Source organism: Oncorhynchus keta, chromosome 25 (assembly GCF_023373465.1).
Source record: "Oncorhynchus keta strain PuntledgeMale-10-30-2019 chromosome 25, Oket_V2, whole genome shotgun sequence".
Taxonomy (NCBI): Eukaryota; Metazoa; Chordata; class Actinopteri; order Salmoniformes; family Salmonidae; genus Oncorhynchus; species Oncorhynchus keta.
Window position 1 is genome coordinate 28,494,672 of NC_068445.1, and position 22,076 is coordinate 28,516,747.

The 22,076-nt window shown below is 45.2% G+C and overlaps 1 protein-coding gene across 1 annotated transcript in view; it reads right to left on the minus strand.

The window, feature by feature from the left end:
- Window positions 1-897: 897 nt before the first annotated feature.
- LOC118357943 (substance-P receptor-like) overlaps window positions 898-22,076 on the minus strand; it is a 36,444-nt gene continuing 15,265 nt past the window's right edge. Inside the window, exons 3-5 of the mRNA XM_035735249.2 lie at window positions 10,311-10,461; window positions 6,868-7,064; window positions 898-4,331 (exon numbers count right to left, since the gene is read on the minus strand). Of these exons, the coding sequence (XP_035591142.1) occupies window positions 3,953-4,331; window positions 6,868-7,064; window positions 10,311-10,461 (727 nt within the window). The 3' untranslated portion in view covers window positions 898-3,952. The remainder of the gene's footprint in view (window positions 4,332-6,867; window positions 7,065-10,310; window positions 10,462-22,076) is intronic.

Sequence of the window (22,076 nt, forward strand, 5' to 3'; positions counted from 1 at the left end):
CCCTCTGCCCTCTAGATCATGTTGACCCTCTGTTACCCCTCCTGTCCTCTCTGTCCTCTAGATCATGTTGACCCTCTGTTACCCCTCCTGTCCTCTCTGTCCTCTAGATCATGTTGACCCTCTGTTACCCCTCCTGTCCTCTCTGTCCTCTAGATCATGTTGACCCTCTGTTACCCCTCCTGTCCTCTCTGTCCTCTAGATCATGTTGACCCTCTGTTACCCCTCCTGTCCTCTCTGTCCTCTAGATCATGTTGACCCTCTGTTACCCCTCCTGTCCCCTCTGCCCTCTAGATCATGTTGACCCTCTGTTACCCCTCCTGTCCTCTCTGTCCTCTAGATCATGTTGACCCTCTGTTACCCCTCCTGTCCTCTCTGTCCTCTAGATCATGTTGACCCTCTGTTACCCCTCCTGTCCTCTCTGCCCTCTAGATCATGTTGACCCTCTGTTACCCCTCCTGTCCTCTCTGTCCTCTAGATCATGTTGACCCTCTGTTACCCCTCCTGTCCTCTCTGTCCTCTAGATCATGTTGACCCTCTGTTACCCCTCCTGTCCCCTCTGCCCTCTAGATCATGTTGACCCTCTGTTACCCCTCCTGTCCTCTCTGTCCTCTAGATCATGTTGACCCTCTGTTACCCCTCCTGTCCACTCTGTCCTCTAGATCATGTTGACCCTCTGTTACCCCTCCTGTCCTCTCTGTCCTCTAGATCATGTTGACCCTCTGTTACCCCTCCTGTCCTCTCTGTCCTCTAGATCATGTTGACCCTCTGTTACCCCTCCTGTCCTCTCTGTCCTCTAGATCATGTTGACCCTCTGTTACCCCTCCGGTCCTCTCTGTCCTCTAGGTCATGTTGACCCTCTGTTACCCCTCCTGTCCCCTCTGCCCTCTAGATCATGTTGACCCTCTGTTACCCCTCCTGTCCTCTCTGTCCTCTAGATCATGTTGACCCTCTGTTACCCCTCCTGTCCCCTCTGCCCTCTAGATCATGTTGACCCTCTGTTACCCCTCCTGTCCTCTCTGTCCTCTAGATCATGTTGACCCTCTGTTACCCCTCATGTCCTCTCTGTCCTCTAGATCATGTTGACCCTCTGTTACCCCTCCTGTCCTCTCTGTCCTCTAGATCATGTTGACCCTCTGTTACCCCTCCTGTCCTCTCTGTCCTCTAGATCATGTTGACCCTCTGTTGCCCCTCCTGTCCTCTCTGTCCTCTAGATCATGTTGACCCTCTGTTACCCCTCCTGTCCTCTCTGTCCTCTAGATCATGTTGACCCTCTGTTACCCCTCCTGTCCTCTCTGTCCTCTAGATCATGTTGACCTAGTGTGAACAGGCTGGAACTCCACATCACACCTGCCGGAGATCTGAGATGACTACAGTGCTCATTTTACTCTGGTCAAAATGTGTGTGGGGGTGTGCCTCTGTCTGATGTGAGAACAACTGTGGGTGTCAGTGTGTCTATTTGAGAATGTGTGATCGTGTGGGGATGTGTGTGCTGAACATCATACAATGTGTCATTGTGGGGTTTCATGGCAGGGTAGACAGGAACTGCTGTGACACATCAATAATCATTATACACAGCTAAAATAGCTCCTTGCTGCTGGACTCAGTCTCACACAGAGGTTGCATGCCAAATGACACCCTATTCCGTATTTAGTGTACTACTTTTGAACAGGGTCCATAGGACTCTGGTCAAAAGTAGCGCACTATAAAGGGAATAGGGTTCCATTTGAGACCCAGAGGTCTCATAAAGAGAGCATGGCCTCGAAGCTGCCTCCCTTCCTCTCATATCTGCATTATGCTATAAGTATCCAGGCACATCTTCCCATCGCTAGTTACAAGAACTAACATCATCCCCGAAAACACAATCCATCTAGCCTTTACTGTCAATAAGATCATGCTGTATAAGAGGAAGTCCTCACAGTGCAGTTTCTCTGCCTCTGTAATCACACCACTTTTCTCTCCTGTTGTCTTGTACACAGCTGACTATCACTGTTCAGGTTAGGGTCTGTTTGTTCAGCTCCCACATTATTCCACTGAAGTCTACATACTGACAGGGCACCAGCTAAACACACCTCAACCACAATAATCTGTTTCAAAGTGTGTGTCCTATGGAGTGTGGGCTTGTTAACCCTGGGCTCCACTATAGGGGCTGAGGAGATGCTACATGAATGGCAGGAATGGCATATGTTTCTGACAAGCTGAGAAAACCACTATACTGTGAGGACTGACTGTACTTCCAGCACGGGGGCGGCAATCAAACATTAATGCACCATTCAGAAGTACGGGTGGTAATATGAACTCATACACCACTGTGTGTGTGTGGTGAGTGGGTCCTTAGAAGCAAATGTCAATTGCTAGATAAGTATTGGATACATTCTGATAGTTGAAGGTGTGTGGATAGTGTGAATGTTATCGGGTTCAGTTAGTGCTGTGTCCTGTATTAACCTTGTCCTGCATTGACCCAGTCTTGTCCTGTATTGACCCAGTCTTGTCCTGTATTGACCCAGTCTTATCCTATATTGACCCAGTCTTATCCTATATTGACCCAGTCTTATCCTGTATTGACCCAGTCTTGTCCTGTATTGACCCAGTCTTGTCCTGTATTGACCCAATCTTATCCTATTTTGACCCAGTCTTGTCCTGTATTGACCCAGTCTTGTCCTGTATTGACCAAATCTTGTCCTGTATTGACACAGTCTTATCCTATATTGACCCAATCTTGTCCTGTATTGACCCAATCTTGTCCTGTATTGACCCAATCTTGTCCTGTATTGACCCAATCTTGTCCTGTATTGACCCAGTCTTGTCCTGTATTAACCCAGTCTTGTCCTGTATTGACCCAATCTTATCCTATTTTGACCCAGTCTTGTCCTGTATTGACCCAATCTTGTCCTGTATTGACCCAATCTTGTCCTGTATTGACCCAATCTTATCCTATTTTGACCCAGTCTTGTCCTGTATTGACCCAATCTTGTACTGTATTGACACAGTCTTATCCTATATTGACCCAATCTTGTCCTGTATTGACCCAATCTTGTCCCTATTGACCCAGTCTTATCCTGTATTGACCCAATCTTGTCCCGTATTGACCCAGTCTTATCCTGTATTGACCCAATCTTGTCCTGTATTGACCCAGTATTATCCTGTATTGACCCAATCTTGTCCTTTATTTACCCAGTCCTGTCTTGTATTGACCCAGTCTTGTCCTGTATTGACCCAGTCTTGTCCTGTATTGACCCAATCTTGTCCTGTATTGACCCAGTATTATCCTGTATTGACCCAATCTTGTCCTTTATTTACCCAGTCCTGTCTTGTATTGACCCAGTCTTGTCCTGTATTGACCCAGTCTTGTCCTGTATTGACCCAATCTTGTCCTGTATTGACCCAGTCTTATCCTGTATTGACCCAATCTTGTCCTGTATTGACCCAGTATTATCCTGTATTGACCCAATCTTGTCCTTTATTTACCCAGTCCTGTCTTGTATTGACCCAGTCTTGTCCTGTATTGACCCAGTCTTGTCCTGTATTGACCCAGTCTTGTCCTGTATTGACCCAGTCTTATCCTGTATTGACCCAATCTTGTCCTGTATTGACCCAGTCCTGTCCCGTATTGACCCAGTCTTGTTACCCAGTCATGAACCCAGCCCTTACAGTATCTCTCTGGGCCATAGCAGGTACCAGGCAGTGTGCCCTAGATATGCCTTATTGCCTTAGTTTAAACCAAGGACCACTGGATAAGCGCACTGCCCTCTGAAGGGGAACCAACCAAGCCTCAGCCACAGGTGGTAGACTTGATGCCCAAAATAAATTTAAAAAAGGACATTATGTAAATGGTCAAAGACAAACATGGATGGAATATATGTGCACACGCATGCACACACATACACAAACACAGCCCCCATGGGCAGGTATAGTGAGATAGTGTTTAGCGGTGCCTGATTCTCCTTTCCCCTCTCTACTCAGGCAGGTTGTTGCTAGAGTAGAAGCTGGAGGTCTCCGACACATTCTTGGAGACACTGCGGGACGAAGAGCCGTTAGAGGTCAGGTCCAGAGAGGAGCACCTGGGTGCCGCTACTGCACACAACCCCCCTCCCCCTCCGCTAACCCCCTGCGCCTCGGACCCACACCCAGCCACAGATAGGGCCCCAAACCTGGGAGGCTCCAGGTCGTCGGCCACATGCATCACGGAGGACACGTTGGTCTCCATGCGACTGGCCTTGTACATGCTGGCCTGGGTCTGCAGGTAACGTGTGGACTTGAGCTCCAGACCCTCGTAGGAGCCGGTCGGGACACAGGGACAGCAGCTGAAGGCCTGCTTGAAGCCAGCTCGGAACCTAGGGAAGGACAGAGAGACATACAGTACATACAGACAGACAAACGGATAGATAACAGAGGACAGACAGACAGACAGACAGACAGACAGACAGACAGACAGACAGACAGACAGACAGACAGACAGACAGGAGAGATGTTCAAAAAAGGGAAAGTAAAATGGCTGAAGACAGACGAAGAGGCAAGAATTTGTTGGAAAATGAGTGGGGAGGCAGATGTGGTTATGAATTTTAAAACTTCAAATGGATATTGCTGTGGAGAGAAGAGCACTGTATAATGATTCATGACTTAGACCCTAACAGTTCTCTAGCAGTGCAACTAACTCTCACATTTTAATTTTTTCTTGTAACGACACTCAGAGTATGAAATAGGCATCTTTCAGAGACATATTTCAAAGACTTTTCAGACTTTTTTCAGACACCAGCTTGTTATTCTGAAAACCAATTGAAAGTTGGCTCTTCATAAAACTTTACCACCACAGTGAATTATTCTGTGTTCGTAACCAAGTCGGAGGTGGGAATTTACCACCATAAAGTTTTGGACTCTAGATGGATTAAACCCATTTTGGCACATGGACATCGCCTTTGAGGGCTTACAGAATTTTAAAGTAGTTAACTGGGTGGGCCTTCATTTGGGTGAAGGAAGGATCACAGGATTCCATCTGGGTCATCAGCCAATTAATTATACTCGTGAGCAAACATTCCAAAACTGTTGTTGGTAGTACATCGGCAACCTGGCTTAAAAACCTGTTCAAACAACACACTCTAGCTGGCGGTATGCATCCTTTCAGTTTGTTTGCCAACTCATATAGGTAGTACAAAAATGTAATTGACTACTTCAAAAGGAAGATGGCCTCAATGGTGCTGCATGTGCGCTCACAGATACCATAATGGGACATGTACAGTATAAAGTTGATATTGCTATCCTTCTATATGTTTACAACATACCACTGTGAAAAATCTATTGAACTGCCCTCTAACTGTCACGCCCTGATATGTTTCACCTGTCCTTGTGCTGGTCTCCACCCCCCTCCAGGTGTCACCCATCTTCCCAATTATCCCTTGGGTACTTATACTTGTCTGTGCCAGTTCAATTTGTTTGTTCATACCTACCAGCGTTTTTCCCTTGCGCCTGTCTGTGCTTTAGTGCCTGTTTTCTAGTTTCCCGGTTTTGACCATTTCTGCCTGCCCCGAGCCTGCCTGTCATCCTGTACCTTTGCCCCACTACTCTGGATTACTGACCTCTGCCTGTCCTGAGCCCGCCTGCTGTTCCGGTGCCTTATACCCAATCTGGATTATATACCCCTGCCAGCCTTGACCTGTCGTTTGCATGCCCCTGTTTAAAGAATAAACATGAATTTCTTCAACACTGTCTGCACCTGGGTCATACCTTAAAACATGATACTAACTGGTAATTACTAGTGAGAAACCTCTATCCTCCTTGAGCTCTGACTTGTCCCAAATGGTGACCTCTGATGTCACCTACTAAGGAAATGACCTTGATTTCAACATTTTCAGCATTTAACTATGAAACAGTATTTTATAAAACTTTTTATTAATATGGTTTTTGAAGACCATCATTTCTTTATGAGTCTGATAGCTGTACTTTTAGTTTATGGTTGACACAGCTTGTTGGCTATTAGCTAATCGGATGTTTCTCAGCAAGTGCACGTGAATGCATCCAATTGGTATTTACAACTTCACAACGATTCCTACCTCCCGATTGGAGCTCAAGGATGATAGACAAGTTTCCTGCCAGTAATTACCAGTTGGAGGGCCATTCAATTGTATTTTTTCCAGTCATATGTGATAAACATATAGAATGATAGAGATCATCTTTATATATGTTCCATTATGGTGTCTGTGAGCGCACAGGCAGCGCCATTGAGGCCATCTCCATTTTGAAGTAGTCCATTTTCTTCTACTGCTATTAATTGGCAAACTAAAAAGGTACATACTGCCTGCCATCCAGAGTGTATTGTTTGAACATGTATAAAGCCATGGTTGGTGATTTCCTGCTACCGACAATTATGGAATGTTTGCTCACAAGTAGAATTTATTGGCGGATCCCTCCTGATGAACCGGATGGAATCATCCCACCCAGCTGACTACTTTAAAATGGTGAAGCACTCAATGACAGTGTCCATACCATCTAACTCTATGGTGGTAGATTCACACTTCCCACTTGGTTACAAATGCAATATTAGACATCTGTCTTTCCAAAACAATGTTTAAATCATTAAAAAACTAACTCAGAGGTTTTACTTCTATCTTTTACTATTATTATGCCCTACCCAGGATGTCAACAAGTCATATGAGAGCAAGTGGTTGTTTTTCACGCAGGAATTCAAATAAGTATTTTTCATTTTGCCTTCACCACAGTGGTAAAAGTTATAAATAATACGTGCTGAAGAGTCCCTAACTTATAAATAATGCAATGAATAATCTATGTACGTAATAAAAACAATTGTGTGTGTATGTGTGTGTGTGTTCGTGTGTAGTGTGTGTGCTTGTGTGTAGTGTAGTATAGTATATCTACCTGTCGTTGAGACAGCAGTAGATGATAGGGTTGTACATGGTGGAGCTCATGGCCAGCCACATGACAGCCAGGTACACCTGTTGGATGTAGAGCGTCTCAAACAGGAGGGGGAAGAACAGGTGGAGCAGGAAATACACGTGGTAGGGCAGCCAGCAGAGAGAAAACGTACACACAACCACGATCATCATCTTCACCACCTAACACAGACAGACACAGATACCACAAAGGGTTGGGCTCAATTAATCCATTCCACAGATATTCTATTTAATTAGTTCTAAATGTTATTCTGTGTTCAATTCAGTCATTCAGCAAGGGGACAAGACAGCAGAAAGAAAGTGGAAGATGGTGTATGTTAGAGCAATAAGAAACCATCAGACATGTAGCTGTCCGTTGGGGAATGATGAGAGGAGTAGAGAGATCTTGAAGCTCAGGGTGTCATTGTGTTTATTTCATGAGTCATGGAGGAAGAACTAAACATTGACCAACTTTCAACTCCTCCCTCTGTTTCTCTGACTTGACCTGAAGTTGATGCAGCAGAGTTGTTTAGGATGCGTTCCAAATGGAACCATGTTCCTTTTATAGTGCTATTCCAGGAATTATTCCTGGAAGCATTCCTGGAAGCAGGTATTCCTGGAAGCAAATTATTTACAAACATGACATGAGAATGTGTACATTTCTGAGGAAATGTCTAATTTAAAGTGTATTTTAGTTTATTGATTGCCCTTCATGATTCTTCTTAAGGCTACGCGTCCCGCTAGCGGGACACCTGTCGACAACATCCGGTGAAATTGGAGGGAGCGCAATTCAAATAAATAACCGTCATATTAAACATTTATGAACATGTAAGTATCTTATATTGTTTAAAAGCTTAAATTATTGTTAATCTAACTGCATTGTCCGATTTACAATAGGCTTTACAGCGAAAGCATACCATGCGATTGTTTGAGGACGGCGCCTAACATCAACATATTTTTCAACCAGCACAGGCTTCATAAAATCACAAATTGCAATTAAATAAACCACTTACTTTTGAAAATCTTCCTCTGTTTGCAATTCCAAGGGTCCCAGCTACAACATGAATGATCTTTTTGTTAGATAAAATCCTTCTTTATATCCCAGAAAAGTCTGTATAGTTGGCGCCATCAATTTCAGTAATCTACTCGTTCAAAATGCAGACAAAGGAGTCCAAATAGTTACCGCTAAACCTAGTTCAAACAAGTCAAACTATATTTCTATGTAATCCTCAGGTATCCTGAACTGTAAATAAACTACAATATTTCATACAGAAAGAAGTCTGTTCAATAGAAAGGTAAAATCGTCACACAGCGACAGACTGATTTTCCACTGGGACCAGGCTCGTGTTGGAAGAAACAAGCCAGAAACCTTAAACAAAGACTCTTGACATCTATTGGAAGCCTTAGGAATTGCAATCTGGGAGCTAGAATTGCATAGGACATATAGCTTTCCATTATAAGAGCCTGGGACCTCAAAAAAAAAATCTGGTTTGGATTTTCGCCTACCATATCAATTGTGTTATAGTCTCATGCATTATTTTACATTTCTACAAACTTGTGTTTGTAGAAAGTGTTTTCTATCCAATGCTACCAATTATATGCATATCCTGGCCTCCGGGCCTGAGTAACATGCAGTTTACTTTGGGCACGTCAGTCAGGCGGAAATTCAGGAAAATAGACCCTAGCTCTTAACCAAACATATCTGCTAACTATGTGTCTATAATGAATGGCTCAGTCGGAGAGAGCTCTAGCATGCGGTACACATGCTAGACTTAGAAGTCAAAGTAAAAGTCCAAGTTAAAGTGGGAGATAAACATAGAGGCATAGAGCTAGCCCCATAAACCCAAGATACTGATACTACAAAATTCCCTAGGGTCTCATTGATGTACAGTTGCTGGCAGAGCATGTAAACCATAGTATCCTATACATGTGTTCTATGATGTAAACCCATGCAAGGTTAATCAAATCAAATCTTATTGGTCACATACACATGGTTAGCAGATGTTATTGCAAGTGTAGTGAAATGCTTGTGCTTCTAGTTCCAACAGTGCAGCAATATCTAACTGCAGCCAACGTGAGTAGAACATTTAAACGTGTTAACCTCGCGAGGCTGCCGGCCCAGAAGGCATCCCAAGCCGCGTCCTCAGAGCATGCGCAGACCAGCTGGCTGGTGTGTTTACAGACAGATTCAATCAATCACTATCCCAGTCTATTGTTCGCACAAGAGGTTCACCACTGTTCCTGTTCCCAAGAAAGCTAAGGTGATGGCTGTTTAACAGTCTGATGGCCTTGAGATAGAAGCTGTTTTTCAGTCTCTTGGTCCCAGCTTTGATGTACCTGTACTCACCTCACCTTCTGGATGTTAATAGGGTGAACAGGCAGTGGCTCGGGTGGTTGTTGTCCTTGATGATCTTTTTGGCCTTCATGTGACATCGGGGGCTGTAGGTGTCCTGGAGGGCAGATAGTTTGCCCCCGGTGATGCATTGTGCAGACCGCACCACCCTCTGGAGAGACTTGTTTTAGGTGACAAGCCAAATTTCTTCAGCCTCCTGAGGTTGAAGAGGTGCTGTTGCGCCTTCTTCACCTCACTGTCTGTGTGGATGGACCATTTCAGTTTGTCCGTGATGTGCACACCAAGGAAATTAAAACTTTCCACCTTCTCCACTGCCGTCCCATCGATGTGGATAGGGGGGATGCTCCCTCTGCTGTTTCCTGAAGTCCACGATTGTCTCCTCTGTTTTGTTGACGTTGAGTGAGGGGTTATTTTCCTGACACCACACTCAGAGTGCCCTCTCTTCCTCCCTGTAGGCTGTCTCAACGTTGTTGGTAATCAAGCCCTCTACTGTTGTGTCATTTGCGAACTTGATGATTGTGTTGGAGGCGTGCATGGCCATGCAGTCATGGGTGAACAGGGAGTACGGGGGGCTGAGCACGCACCCACGTGGGCCCAGTGTTGCGGATCAGCGAAGTGGAGATGTTGTTTCCTACCTTCACCACCTGGGAATGGTCCGGGACTTCCTGACGGGCCAAATTGCACAGGACGGGTTGAGACTCAGGCCCTCAAGCATAATGATGAGCTTAGAGGATACTATGGTGTTGAATGCTGAGCTATAGTCAATGAACAGCATTCTTCCATAGGTATTCCTTTTGTCCAGATGGGATAGGGCAGTGTGCAGTGTGATGGCGATTTCATCGTCTGTGGACCTATTGGGGTGGTAAGCAAATTGAAGTGGGTCTAGGGTGACAGGTAAGGTGGAGGTGATATGATACTTTACTAGTCTCTCAAAGCACTGTACTGAATGATGTCATAGCCTGCTTCTTACCAAGCCCCGCAGTATATCTTTACCCTACAAAACTCATAATTGGAACCTTGCATTTGGCTATGAGCATGTACACCCAGGCTTATAGTATCTTTATACTGTACTGTACCTTGCGTTTGGCAGTGAGCTGCTCCTTGTAGCGGTCAGAGGAGTCTCCAGGTATGTTACTGGCCCAGAGGGTGAGGCCCACCACCAGGTAGGCACAGCCCATCACCAGCAGAGGCAGGAAGTAGATCAGCACAGTCACACATACGTAGTACCTACAAGACAGGACAGGGGAGACAGGGGGAGAGGAAGGCAGACACCGAGGAAAGCCGTGAATGATGACGTACAGTCTAAAGCAGAGATCAGGCAGGTGTGTGGGTTCCGATGGGATAAAGATGGGGTAACTGTATCTTTATGTAAGGTGCAACAATAATACAATATAAATAAGGGCTTCCTTTAGGAAGCAAATACATCAAATGCAAATATTCTGTGCTCATTTTTAGATATTTAAACGGGAAAGAAACAAACCCCAGCCCATTATGCATCATACCAGCTATATTTCTATATTTTTGAAAGTTAGAAATATTGAAGACTTAATTGCTGACATGCAAAACATTTTGAGACTATATCAACAATGGACTAATGAAAGAAATACTTAAAGGTTTTTGATGGTTGGAATTGTCCAATAAAATGTTAAATATGAGTGTGAGTGTGCTTGTTCATGTGGAGAGGGGACATCCCTCATCTCCAGTGAACTTCCGTTTAATTCGCTGCACACAGCATGGCTGAGACTCACAGGCCATTTCCTTGGTAATTAACAACAATTATGATAATCAGATAGAACGCCCAGGAGGACAGGGAAACATCAGCCTTCAGGCCCTCATACAGTACCTGCCTACTGAGCCAAATGCAGATCAAACATGGCCCACACAGCACACAAGGCATACGAAATGAGCTCAAAGAGAGAGAAGCTGTAATTCAACCAATTGACTATGAGGCTGAACTTTTTCATGCACCCTTTTCCTCCAAAATGTTTTTCTTTTCCAAAAACCTTTGTTGTACCTTTTTGTTCTCCAGGGATGCATGCAGTGTTTTCGGTTTTAAGGGATTGTGGAAAGCATCTGTTTGTGTTTGCTGAGTAATCCAATATTGGAGGCATTCACAGCCTATTTGGACTGGTTACAACAGTGAAATGTTTGGGAATTGCATGAGAGAGTACATGCAGTACATTGGTAATGGCTGGGCTCCTGTAAAGACTTCCACTGACTTTGTTGTCTGGGATGTGTGAAATTGGTTGTCACAGTTTACCGCTTCCTGTTTGTAAATAACACACTAGAAGGGAGCAACTAATTACATTAGAAGGAGAACAGGTAGGCAGCACTTGTATTTCATTTATATTTCTCAGATAAAGACCTGTTTCATTTGTGACCACACGTCAAACAGAGAGAAAAAGAAGACAATAACAAACAACATTGTCATATATCCCTCCCTCCCTCCCTCCCTCCCCATCTCTCCCCCCCCTCCCCCTCCTCATCTCTCCCCTCCCTCCCTCCCTCCCTCCCTCCCTCCCTCCCTCCCTCCCTCCCTCCCTCCCTCCCTCCCCCCATCTCTCCCTCCCCATCTCTCCCAGTCCCTCCCTCCCTCCCTCCCCCTCCCTCCCTCCCTCCCTCCCTCCCTCCCTCCCTCCCCCTCCCTCCCTCCCATCCCTCCCTCCCTCCCTCCCTCCCATCTCTCCTTCCCTCCCCATCTCTCCCTCCCTCCCTCCCCATCTCTCCCTCCCTCCCTCCCCATCTCTCCTTCCCTCCCCATCTCTCCCTCCCTCCCTCCCTCCCCATCTCTCCCTCCCTCCCTCCCCATCTCTCCTTCCCTCCCCATCTCTCCCTCCCTCCCTCCCTCCCCATCTCTCCCTCCCTCCCCATCTCTCCCTCTCTCTCTCTCTCTCTCTCAACATGAAAGAATGTGCCTGTGTTCCAAATCTCAACCTATTCCACATATAGTGCACGACTTTTGGTAAATTGTCAACTGTAGTGCACTACATAGGGAATACGATACCACGTGGGACACATTCGGACGGCCATGTAAATATGGACACGTAAATATAATGTGTATATCAGGCCAGGTTTTCTATTCTCACCCTGTCAGCATCCCGGAGTCGCCTCTTCACTATCGACGCTGAGACTGGTGTTTTGCGGGTACTATTTAATGAAGCTGCCAGTTGAGGAATTGTGAGGCATCTGTTTCTCAAACTAGACACTAATGTACTTGCCCTCTTGCTCAGTTGTGCACCGGGGCCTCCCACTCCTCTTTCTATTCTGGTTAGAGCCAGTTTGCGCTGTTCCGTGAAGGGAGTAGTACGCAGCATTGTATGATATCTTCAGTTTCTTGGCAATTTCTCTCATGGACTAGCCTCCATTTCTCAGAACAAGAATAGACTGACGAGTTTCAGAAGAAAGCACTTTGTTTCTGGCCATTTTGGGCCTGTAATCGAACCCACAAATGTTGATGCTCCAGATACTCAACTAGTCTAAAGAAGGACAGTTTTATTGCTTCTTTAATCAGATCAACAGTTTTCAGCTGTGCTAACATAATTGCAAAAGGGTTTTCTAATGATCAATTAGCCGTTTAAAATGATAAACTTGTATTAGCTAACACAATGTGCCATTGGAACACAGAAGTGATGGTTGCTGATAATGGGCCTCTGTATGCCTATGTAGATATTCCATTAAAAATCAGTTGTTTCTAGCTACAATAGTCATTTACAACATTAACAATGTCTACACTGTATGATCAATTTGATGTTATTTTAATGGAAAAAATATGTGCTTTTCTTTCAAAAACAAGGACATTTCTAAGTGACCCCAAACATTTGAACGGTAGTGTATATTCTGGTTAGAAACTAGTGTCTGTCTGAAGAACTGTCAGTACTTCCAGATGAGACTTGTGTGGATATTTGAGGCAATTTACAAAAATCATTGTGGCGTTGAGTATACACTCCCAGAATATGCAATGAGCCGGGCAGCTGCCTGCCTCCTGCTTGCCCTCTCCTCTCCTCTCCTCTCCTCTCCTCTCCTCTCCTCTCCTCTCCTCTCCTCTCCTCCCACCTGCCCTGTGCCTCCTGCTCTCTGATCTGGAAGAAAACAAAAGAGTGTCTGGGAGCCTTCAAGAATCTAGAAAAACATCCCTCCTCTGATGGATGGGGACTTGGAGGAATCTGAGGCTGTTCTCTGTCACCAAACAGTCACACGACTGATATAAATAAAAACCCTGTCAGAGGAAGTCAAACTGGGGCAGAATAATACCCAGTGCATTAAAGCCCAATAGCCCATCCAGTAATATTCACCATGTACTTACTGCTCATGACTTTTCTGGCTTCACTTCCTGCCTGAGTATCCAGCTGAGCCCTAGCCTGGATCTCAGTGTCTGTTGACTTCCTGCCTGAGTGTCCAGCCAAGCCCTAGCCTGGATCTCAGTGTCTGTTGACTTCCTGCCTGAGTGTCCAGCCAAGCCCTAGCCTGGATCTCAGTGTCTGTTGACTTTCTGCTTGAGTGTCCAGCCAAGCCCTAGCCTGGGTCTCAGTGTCTGTTGACCTCCTGCCTGAGTGTCCAGCCTAGCGCTAGCCTGGGTCTCAGTGTCTGTTGACCTCCTGCCTGAGTGTCCAGCCAAACCCTAGCCTGCATCTCAGTGTCTGGGTTCTGTTGTCTGGGCTGCTGTTGTAGTTCTTTTGACTATTCTGGGAAAAGAGAATGTGACCTGGGTGTCTGCAAAGGGAGATGAACGTAGTGGCTGAGGTAACATGATACCCTGCACAACACTGCTGGCTTACTCATCACAGACAAGCTTTTAAGGTACTCAATTTAGGGGAAGGAGGGGGGCAGAGAGTACAGGGTGTGCTTGAATGGGATGGTCTGTGTGTGCGTCAATTTGTGTGTCTCTTTTTCTCTCTCTATTAATCCCTGTCCGTAGCTTTCTATTTCCCTCTCTCTCTTTCACTTTGTGTGTGTGTGTGTGTGTGTGTGTGTGTGTGTGTGTGTGTGTGTGTGTGTGTGTGTGTGTGTGTGTGTGTGTGTGTGTGTGTGTGTGTGTGTGTGTGTGTGTGTGTGTGTGTGTGTGTGTGTGTGAGAATGTGTGTCTAAAACTCTCTCTTTATGTGTGAATTTACGTAGATCTGCGCGCAGCTGTTTGTGTTGGCTGTAATTGTCTGTGTGTGTGATCATACTTTCAGGAACTGAAACTGCGGTTAGTTTGTGACAACGCTAATTATACCCTCCCCTGTTGCCTTGCTCCCTAATCCCTGCTGGCTGAGCGGGGGCCTCAACGATGGTGGCAGAGAGGCAGGAACAGCAAACACACACACACACACACACACACACACACACACACACACACACACACACACACACACACACACACACACACACACACACACACACACACACACACACACACACACACACACACACACACACACACACACACACACACACAGACTGGAAGATCTGACCAGGGGTCAGCCATAATTAGATGTAATTTACAGCAGCAGGCAGGCTGGCTGAATTACAACCACACCAAGGCTCTGATCACTTAGCCAGATGTGTCAGTGATTACAGTTTCATTAAAAAAGTAATGAGTGCCGCAGCAATTCTGACATGAACATTGTCATCGTCCTATTCATTACAAATGATTGCAATGTGGGAGGGTGGGAGCCTGGACAGCCAGGCTGAATGACAATGGTATTTGGAGACAAAGAAAGCAGCTCCTAAAACACTGGGGTGTTGATGTGCTGAGAGCGGAGGGACTGCTGTGAACAGAGCAGAGCTGGCCGATCTGTGTTTATCAGCCTGCTGGATGGCGGGAGGTAATGACTGCAAACAAACAAATACATTAAGGGCCACAGGTATGGGGAGCACTTTCCAGCTGTGAGAGTAAATGGACCTTACACGTACTAGAATCATTCCTCGTTTTCATAACCCCAGACTTAAACAGCTCCAGGAGGTTCTCTCTCTCCTCTCTCTCTGTGTGTCTCTCTCTCTCTCTCTCTCTCTCTCTCTCTCTCTCTCTCTCTCTCTCAGTCTCTCTCTCTCAGTCTCTCTCTCTCTCTCTCTCTCTCTCTCTCTCTCTCTCTCTCTCTCTCTCTCTCTCTCTCTCTCTCTCTCTCTCTCTCAGTCTCTCTCTCTCAGTCTCTCTCTCTCTCTCTCTCTCTCTCTCTCTCTCTCTCTCTCTCTCTCTCTCTCAGTCTCTCTCTCTCTGTCTCTCTGTCTCTCTCTCTCTCTCTCTCTCTCTCTCAGTCTCTCTCTCTCTGTCTCTCTCTCTCTCTCTCTCTCTCTCTCTCTCTCTCTCTCTCTCAGTCTCTCTCTCTCTCTGTCTCTCTCTCTCTCTCTGTCTCTCTCTGTCTCTCTCTCTCTCTCTCTCAGTCTCTCTCTCTCAGTCTCTCTCTCTCAGTCTCTCTCTCTCTCAGTCTCTCTCTCAGTCTCTCAGTCTCTCTCTCTCAGTCTCTCTCTCTCTCTCTCTCTCTCAGTCTCTCTCTCTCAGTCTCTCTCTCTCTCTCTCTCTCTCTCTCTCTCTCTCTCTCTCTCTCTCTCTCTCTCTCTCTCTCTCTCTCTCTCTCAGTCTCTCTCTCTCTCTCTCTCTCTCTCTCTCTCTCTCTCTCTCTCTCTCTCTCTCTCTCTCTCTCTCTCTCTCTCTCTCAGTCTCTCTCTCTCTGTCTCTCTGTCTCTCTCTCTCTCTCTCTCTCTCAGTCTCTCTCTCTCTGTCTCTCTCTCTCTCTCTCTCTCTCTCTCTCAGTCTCTCTCTCTCTCTCTGTCTCTCTGTCTCTCTCTCTCTCTCTCTCTCTCAGTCTCTCTCTCTCAGTCTCTCTCTCTCAGTCTCTCAGTCTCTCTCTCTCAGTCTCTCTCTCTCAGTCTCTCTCTCAGTCTCTCTCTCTCAGTCTCTCTCTCTCTCTCTCTCTCTCTCTCTCTCTCTCTCAGTCTCTCTCTCTCAGTCTCTCTCTCTCTCAGTCTCTCTCTCTCAGTCTCTCTCTCAGTCTCTCTCTCTCAGTCTCTCTCTCTCTCTCTCTCTCTCTCTCTCTCTCTCTCTCTCAGTCTCTCTCTCTCAGTCTCTCTCTCTCTCAGTCTCTCTCTCTCAGTCTCTCTCTCTCTCTCTCTCTCTCTCTCTCTCTCTCTCTCTCTCTCAGTATCTCTCTCTCTGTCTCTCTGTCTCTCTCTCTCTCTCTCTCTCAGTCTCTCTCTCTCAGTCTCTCTCTCAGTCTCTCTCTCAGTCTCTCTCTCAGTCTCTCTCTCAGTCTCTCTCTCAGTCTCTCTCTCTCTCAATTCAATGGCTTTATTGGCATGGGAAACATATGTTAACATTACCAAAGCAAGTGAAGTTGATAATAAACAAAAGTGTAATAAACAATCAAAATGTACAGTAAACATTATACTCACCGAAGTTCCAAAAGAAAAAAGACATTTCAAATGTCAAATCATGTATATATACAGTGTTGTAAAGATGTGCAAATAGTGAAAGTACAAAAGGGAAAATAAATCAACATAAATATGAGTTGTATTTACAATGGTGTTTGTTCTTCACTGGTTGCCCTTTTCTTGTGTCAACAGGTCACAAATCTTGCTGCTGTGATGGCACACTGTGGTATTTCACCCAGTAGATATGGGAGTTTTTCAAAATGTGGATTGTTTTCTAATTCTTTGTGGATCTGTGTGATCTGAGGGAAATATGTGTCTCTAATATTGTCATACATTTGGCAGGAGGTTAGGAAGTACAGCTCAGTTCCCACCTCATTTAGTGGGCAGTGTGCACATAGCATGTCTTCTCTTGAGAGCCAGGTCTGCCCATGGCAGCCTTTCTCAATAGCAAGGCTATACACACTGAGTCTGTACATAGTCAAAGCTTTCCTTAAATTTGGGTCAGTCACGGTGGTCAAGTATTCTGCCACTGTGTACTCTCAGTTTAGGGCCAAGAAGCATGCTAGTTTGCTCAGTTTTTTTGTTGATTCTTTCCAATGTGTCAAGTAATTACCTCTTTGTTTTTGTCAAGATTTGGTTGGGTCTAATTGGGTTGCTTGTCCTGGGGCTCTGTGGGGTCTGTTTGTGTTTGTGAACAGAGCCCCAGGACCTGCTTGCTTAGGGGACTCTTCTCCAGGTTCATCTCTCTGCAGGTGATGGGTTTGTTAAGGTTAGGGAATCGCTTCCTTTTAGGTGGTTGTAGAATTTAACGTCTCTTTTCTGGATTTGGATAATTAGCTGGTATCGGCCTAATTCTGCTCTGCATTATTTGGTGTTTTACGTTACACTGTACATGGAGGATGTTTTCGCAGAACTCTGCATGCAGTCTCATTTTGATGTTTGTGCCATTTTGTGAATTCTTGTTTGGTGAGCATACCCCAGACCTCACAACCATAAAGGGCAATGGGTTCTATAACTGATTCAAGTATTTTTTTGCCAGATCCTAATTGGTATGTCAAACTTTATGTTCCTTTTGATGGCATTGAAGGCCCTTCTTGACTCTCAGATCGTCACAGCTCTGTGGAAGTTACCTGTGGCGCTAATGTTTAGGCCGAGGTATGTATAGTTTTTTGTCTGCTCTAGGGCAACGGTATCTAGATGGAATTTGTATTTGTGGTCCTGGCGACTGGACCTTTTTTGGAACACCATTATGTTGGTCTTACTGAGATTTACTGTCAGGGCCCAGGTCTGACAGATTATATGCAGAAGATCTAGGTGCTGATGTTGTCCCTCCTTGGTTGGGGACAGAAGCACCAGATCATCAGAAAATAGTAGACATTTGACTTCAGATTCAAGTAGGGTGAGGCCGGGTGCTGCAGACTGCTCTAGTGCCCTCGCCAACTCATTGATATATATGCTGAAGAGGCTGGGGCTTAAACTGCATCCCTTTCTCACCCCCTGGCCCTGTGGAAAGAAACTTGCAGAGAAGACTTTGCCTTCGTTCTGGTTTGTTTGTTTGTCAATAAGGGTATGCAGGGTGAATACGTGGTTTGCCCTACGGTAATTTGGTAAAAAGCCAATTTGACATTTGCCCAGTACATTGTTTTCACTGAGGAAATGTATCAGTCTGCAGTTAATGATGATGCAGAGGATTTTACCATGGTTGCTGTTGACGTATATCCCACAGTAGCTATTGGGGTCAAATTTATCTCCACTTTTGTGGATTGGGGTGATCAGACCTTGTGTAACGGCTTTCTAGGTGTGGTGAAGGAGAGTCGGACCAAACTGCAGCGTGTAGATTGTGATCCATGTTTAATGAAAACAAATGTAAATACGAAATAAACACAAAACACTACAAAACAATAAACGTAATGAAAACCGAAACAGCCTATACTTGTCAACTAAATACAGCGACAGGAACAAAGACACTAAGGACAATCCCCCACGACCAACTCAAAGAATATGGCTGCCTAAATATGGTTCCCAATCAGAGACAACGATAAGCACCTGCCTCTGATTGAGAACCACTCCAGACAGCCATAGACTTTGCTAGATAACCCCACAAGCTACAATCCCAAATACATACACACCAAAACCCCAAGACAAAACACACCACAATACAAAACTCCATGCCACACCCTGGCCTGACCCAATACATGAAGAAAAACACAAAATACTTAGACCAGGGCGTGACACCTTGGTTCCAAATTTTGGGGAATATGCCAAAGCTGAGGATGATGTTACGGAGTTTAAGTATAGCCAATTGGAATTTGTGGTCTGTATATTTGATAATTTCATTTAGGATACCATCAACCCCACAGGCCTTTTTCGTTTGGAGGGTTTGTATTTTGTCCTGTCGTTCATTCAATGTAATTGGAGAATCCAGTGGGTTCTGGTAGTCTTTAATAGTTGATTCTAAGATTTGTATTTGATCATGTATATGTTTTTGCCATTTGTTTCTTGTTAAATAGCCAAAAAGATTGGAGCAGTGGTTTATCCATACATCTCCATTTTGGAAAGATAACTCTTTGTTTTGTTTATTTCGAGTTCTTCCCAGTTCTTCCCAGAAGTGGTTAGATTCTATGGATTCTTCAAATTACATTGAGCTGATTTCTGTGTAGTTCCTTATTTTTTGATAGTGTATCTCTGAATTGTTTTAGCGATTCACCATAGTGAAAGCGTGGGCTCATACCATAGTGAAAGCGTGGGCTCATACCATAGTGAAGGCGTAGGCTCACACCATAGTGAAGGCGTAGGCTCACACCATAGTGAAGCAGTGGGCTCACACCATAGTGAAGGCGTAGGCTCACACCATAGTGAAGGCGTGGGCTCACACCATAGTGAAGGCGTGGGCTCACACCATAGTGAAGGTGTGGGCTCACACCATAGTGAAGGCGTGGGCTCACACCATAGTGAAGGCGTGGGCTCACACCATAGTGAAGGCGTGGGCTCACACCATAGTGAAGGCGTGGGCTCACACCATAGTGAAGGCGTGGGCTCACACCATAGTGAAGGCGTGGGCTCACACCATAGTGAAGGCGTGGGCTCACACCATAGTGAAGGCGTGGGCTCACACCATAGTGAAGGCGTAGGCTCAGGTTACCTGGGTCTCTATGTTTTTGGTTGGTGTAACGATCGTATTTGGAATGAGGTGAGGACCAAACCAAACTGATTGACATCAGGAAATTCAGCAGTCTGACCAGGCTGATCCGAGTCATCGCCTGGGTTTGGAGAGCCGCAACGAGATGGAAAGAAATGTTGACCAAGAATTCAGCCTCAGACAACTGTGTGGTGTGCAGAAAGGCCAGGGCCAGAAAGTGCCAACAGATCATGAGTGACCTTCCATCTGATCGGATAACACCAGCCAGACCATTTGAGTACACAACAGTGGACTTATTTGGACTGTATGAAGTCAAGGACGAGGTGAAAAAGAAGACCACGCTCAAGGTGTGGGGTATTGTCTTCTGCTGCATGGTATCCAGAGCTATACACACAGATGTTGTCAGTGACCAGTCGACTGAAGGCTTCCTACTGGCTTACCAAAGATTCACGGCACTGAGAGGGCATCCAAAGAAATTGTGGTCAGATCCTGGAAAGTACTTTATGGGTGCCAGACGTGCCCTCAAAGAACTCTACCTCTTCTTGGATCAACTAAGTAAATCTGAGCTTGAAAATGAAGCTTCCAAGCATGGGACAGGATGGAGCTGGAAAATCCACCCAGCAGACTCCCCTCACAGGAATGGAGCTGCAGAAGCAGCTGTTCGTACTGTGAAGCGGGCTATGCACAAACTGGGAGGAGAAGGACTCTTCACATGGAGTGAGTTTCAAACATTTCTCCACACGGCTGCTAACCTTGCCAAGGAGAGGCCCATAGATGCAAGAACTCAAAGCCGGGAGGACTGCATAGAATACATCAGCCCAAATTCCCTTCTGCTTGGACGGATTGGACCCAGAGGAGATCTTGGATGCTTTGATTTTGAAAGCTACACATACAAAAGATTGAGAGCTATCCAAACTGAAGTTGACCGGTCCTGGAGGAAGTGGAGTCAGTTAGCTGGGCCCAATCTATTCGTGAGGAGTAAATGGCACACGACACATAGGAATGTGGCTGTTGGAGATGTTGTCTGGCTGGCTGACCAAAATGCCTGGAGGGGTCACTACAAACTAGCCAGAGTCAGTGTCAACTTTGACAAGAAGGGCATCGTCAGAGATGTGCATGTCAGAACTTTTCCCAGTTACCCAGTCCCAACTGTGAAGCCTGCTCAAGAGAAGTCAAAGAAACTCTCAACTAAAATACCTGCTACAGTTCTTCATAGGGATGTCAGACGCATCATTGTTTTACTTCCTGTTGAAGAAGGAAAAAACCTGATAGCTGCAACCCAACACAGAGGTCCGTGTGACCTCCTTGGGTTCAAGAACCAGGAGGTCAAGTGGGAGGTGTTGCGTCAAAAAACAGAACACTCAAAACATGAGCACAATGGCAGCTCTTCCTTTAACCTCTTAAAACTTTTTAGGGAGTGGGTTCCGCTGTCGGGATCAAATCAGTGGAAATTTCAAGAGCGCCACTTATAGTTTTTGATAAAACTCAAACTTTCATTAAAACACACATTCGAGGTAGTGAATTGAAGCTACACTCGTTGTGAATCTAGCTACCAAGTCAGATTTGTAAAATGCTTTTCGGCGAAAGCATGAGAAGCTATTATCTGATAGCATGTACCCCCAAAATACTGCAACGTCACCTAACACGACAGATTTTGCGGTAGCCGGCGCTACCCAAAACGCAGAAATAAAATATAAAATATTCATTACCTTTGACGAGCTTCTTTCTTGGCACTCCTAGATGTCCCATAAACATCACTATTGGGTCTTTTTTTCCCGATTAAATCGGTCCATATATAGCCTAGATATCGATCTATGAAGACTGTGTAATCAAGGAAAAAACTGAGTTTGATAACGCAATGTCATTTTTTTAAATTAAAAAAGTTGACGATAAACTTTCACAAAACACTTCTAAATACTTTTGTAATGCAACTTTAGGTATTAGTAAACGTTAATAATCTATCAAAATGATCACGGGGCGATGTATATTCAATAGCTCCACGTTCTGATATCATGTCCAAATATTTCTCAACCAAAACATCCGGTCGGAGACCGGAAGAAAAGCCCTGCCTTGCGTCTGTTTGACCAAGAAACAAATCCGAGACAAATGACAAGACTGTTGACATCGTGTGGAAGCTGTAGGTATTGGAACCTCGTGCCCATTTAATGTGGTTTCTTTTCAACAATACATTCCAGTGGCGCATTGATATGTTTTCCAGTTTTCAGTGAACAGATTTTCCTGCACTTTTCGATGAAACGCACATTCTGTTATAGTCACAGCCGTGATTTAACCAGTTTTAGAAACGTCTGAGTGTTTTCTAATAAAGGTAAAAAATATGCATATACTATATTCC